Source organism: Crocuta crocuta, unplaced genomic scaffold (assembly GCF_008692635.1).
Source record: "Crocuta crocuta isolate KB4526 unplaced genomic scaffold, BGI_CrCroc_1.0 scaffold115, whole genome shotgun sequence".
Lineage (NCBI taxonomy): Eukaryota > Metazoa > Chordata > Mammalia > Carnivora > Hyaenidae > Crocuta > Crocuta crocuta.
In genome coordinates, this window is record NW_027530575.1 from 7,875,396 (window position 1) to 7,877,819 (window position 2,424).

A 2,424-nucleotide genomic window follows, 5' to 3' on the forward strand; every position below is an offset into this window, starting at 1 on the left:
AGTGGCTTGGATGCTTTTGCCCTTGCAAATAAAGCCGCAGTGAATGACCCCATCTGGCAGCCGCTCCGCTCCCTCGGGGGCGGGGACACATGTAAGCCCAAGTGTGAGGAATGGGATTTCTTTGCCAAAACAAATGTGTGGGCCATTTAGAGAACTGACACCCACTTCCCCGCTCAGGGTTCTGCTTCTCTATGTTCCCACGTTCTCAGCACTGGCCCAGGACTGCTTCCTTCCCCACCGTCCGGCCAGCATGGCTGTTAGCCACTCTTCGGACTGCTGCCGCTATGTGAAAAATGCCATGTCGCAGCTACTTTTAAATGGGATCTTCTTTTAAAAAAAATTATTTAGTGTTTATTTATTTTTGAGTGAGAGAGAGACAGAGCACGAGCAGCGGGGGGGCAGAGAGAGAGGGAAACACAGAATCCGAGGCAGGCTCCAGGCTCTGAGCTACGAGGACCTAGCCCGACGTGGGGCTTGAACCCATGAACTGAGAGATCATGCCGAGCCGAAGTCAGACGCGATTAACTGACTGAATCACCCAGGCGCCCCTAAACTGCATTTTCTTTTTTGTTAATGCTGATTTATTTTGAGAGAGAGAGAGCGTGCATGCAAGCAGGGGAGAGGCAGAGAAAGAGGGAGAGAGGCCCAAGCAGGCTCCGCCCTGTCGGCGCAGGGCCCAAAGCAGGGCTTGAACCCATGAACTGTGAGATCCTGACCCGAGCCAAAATCAGGGGTTGGACATTCAACCGACCAAGCCAGCAGGTGCCCCTAAATTGCATCTTCTTTTAAAAAGTCGTATCTAGGGGCGCCTGGGTGGCTCAGTTACTTAAGCGTCCGATTTCTGAAGATGTGCCCACCGGTCCTTTGGCGAGCCAGTTCTGTCCCCACCGCTAAGCAACAAAGGCTGCCCCAGCCTGAGGGGACCCCCCACGCGTCCACTTCTGCCCCACCCCCAGCCTGCCTCATCCAGCCCCTGGGCCCAGCCACTCACAGTACACGGTGAGGTGCATCTGACCCATCGTCTGTGTTTGACATTGTGAGAAGCATATCGGAGAGCTATCTTCTTGCACGTCTCTCAGTTCAAAGATCTTCCAGTTGTCCCCATGAGCCACTTCCATCTTAGTCAGCTGAGTTTCCAGGCCCAAGAAAGAGGGATGGTCACAAGAACTGCTACAGTTCACCTGCACAGTGCCTCCTCGGGGTATAATGGCGTTGGGGGGGTGCACTGAGGTTTGGGCACCTCCGAGTCCTAGAACAAAAGATGGGGGACAGGACAAATTGAGCTCAGCAGCAACTACCGCGTATCCGGCCTGGGCTGAGTGCTGGGCACATAGCCTGTGCGAGGCAAAACTCTGCCTTCAGTGTGGGAGACAGAAAAAATTCGCAGGCAAACAAGATAATTAGGAACTGATGTTAATAAGAGCTTCGGCAAAAGCAAAACAGAGTGAAAGAACAGACAGTGACTTGGTGACAGGGTAATGCATGAGGAGAGATTTGAATGATGAGAAGGGACTGGCCATTCAGAGAAGAGAGAAATTAATCCTAGGCAAAAGGCACAAGTGCAAAGGTCCTGAGGCAGCGTGGCCGGAGAGAGTGAGTGAGGGGGAAGAGCTGGGAGAAATGAGGTCAGGAAGATCGATCATGTGGGCAGTGCAGGCGGTGCCAAGGACAAGTTCTTCATTCTGAGGGCAATGGGGAGCCACAGAAGACTTTAGCAGAGGAGGGACATAAAGTCAGTGTGCTGATCTGACCCAAGATGTGAGGTAGAGGAGGCTGGCCCTCCGGGAATGGAAAGGTTCCAGTTATTCCCTCTGATAAGTGGTCTCCCCTCCCAAGGCCTCAATTTCCCCTTCTGTAAGGCGGGTAAATATAGTCATCCCAGCCCCTGCTTAATGCAGCGGGCTCCAAGCACAAGGCAGGCAGTGCCTGGCTGCAGAGAAGAAAGGGGGTTGTGGTGATTAGCTTCCTCAGACTTCCTGGTGCCTCCAAAGCTGGAAAAAAACACATCTTTCTGCCCTCCCCCCGGCTATGCCTCTTCCAAAGATTCCTGTCCCCAGCTTTGGGTCTCCTCTGTCTGGGGGTGGAGGTGTGGGAAAGCAGCAGCTCCGTGAATTCTCCGAGAGTGATTCGGGGATAGTTCCCACTTCACAGAGTGAAATGGTGAGGCTGGGAGACGTGAAGTTACTCAGCTGAAAAGCAGGAGAATTCATACTGGCATCTGGACCGGAACCCTTTGCGGAGACGGCAACCACAGATGTCCCTTTCCCACTCTCCGCTTCCCAACGCTGACTGCCATTTGCTCCCCCCCCCCAATCTCCCCTCCCTGCAGACTGGGGTTGGTGGAGGGGTGCTGGGGCGCGCCTCTGGTCTCAGGGCAAGTCAGCCCTGGAATTCCCCTGAGCAGAGGCAGTCCTGGACTTCCCT

General features: G+C 54.1%; 1 protein-coding gene across 1 annotated transcript in view; it reads right to left on the reverse strand.

The window, feature by feature from the left end:
- The window catches only part of ICAM1 (intercellular adhesion molecule 1), a 9,386-nt gene that overhangs the window by 6,225 nt on the left and 737 nt on the right, over positions 1-2,424 (reverse strand). The window contains exon 2 of the mRNA XM_077767935.1: positions 992-1,249. Within this exon, the coding sequence (XP_077624061.1) occupies positions 992-1,249 (258 nt within the window). The remainder of the gene's footprint in view (positions 1-991; positions 1,250-2,424) is intronic.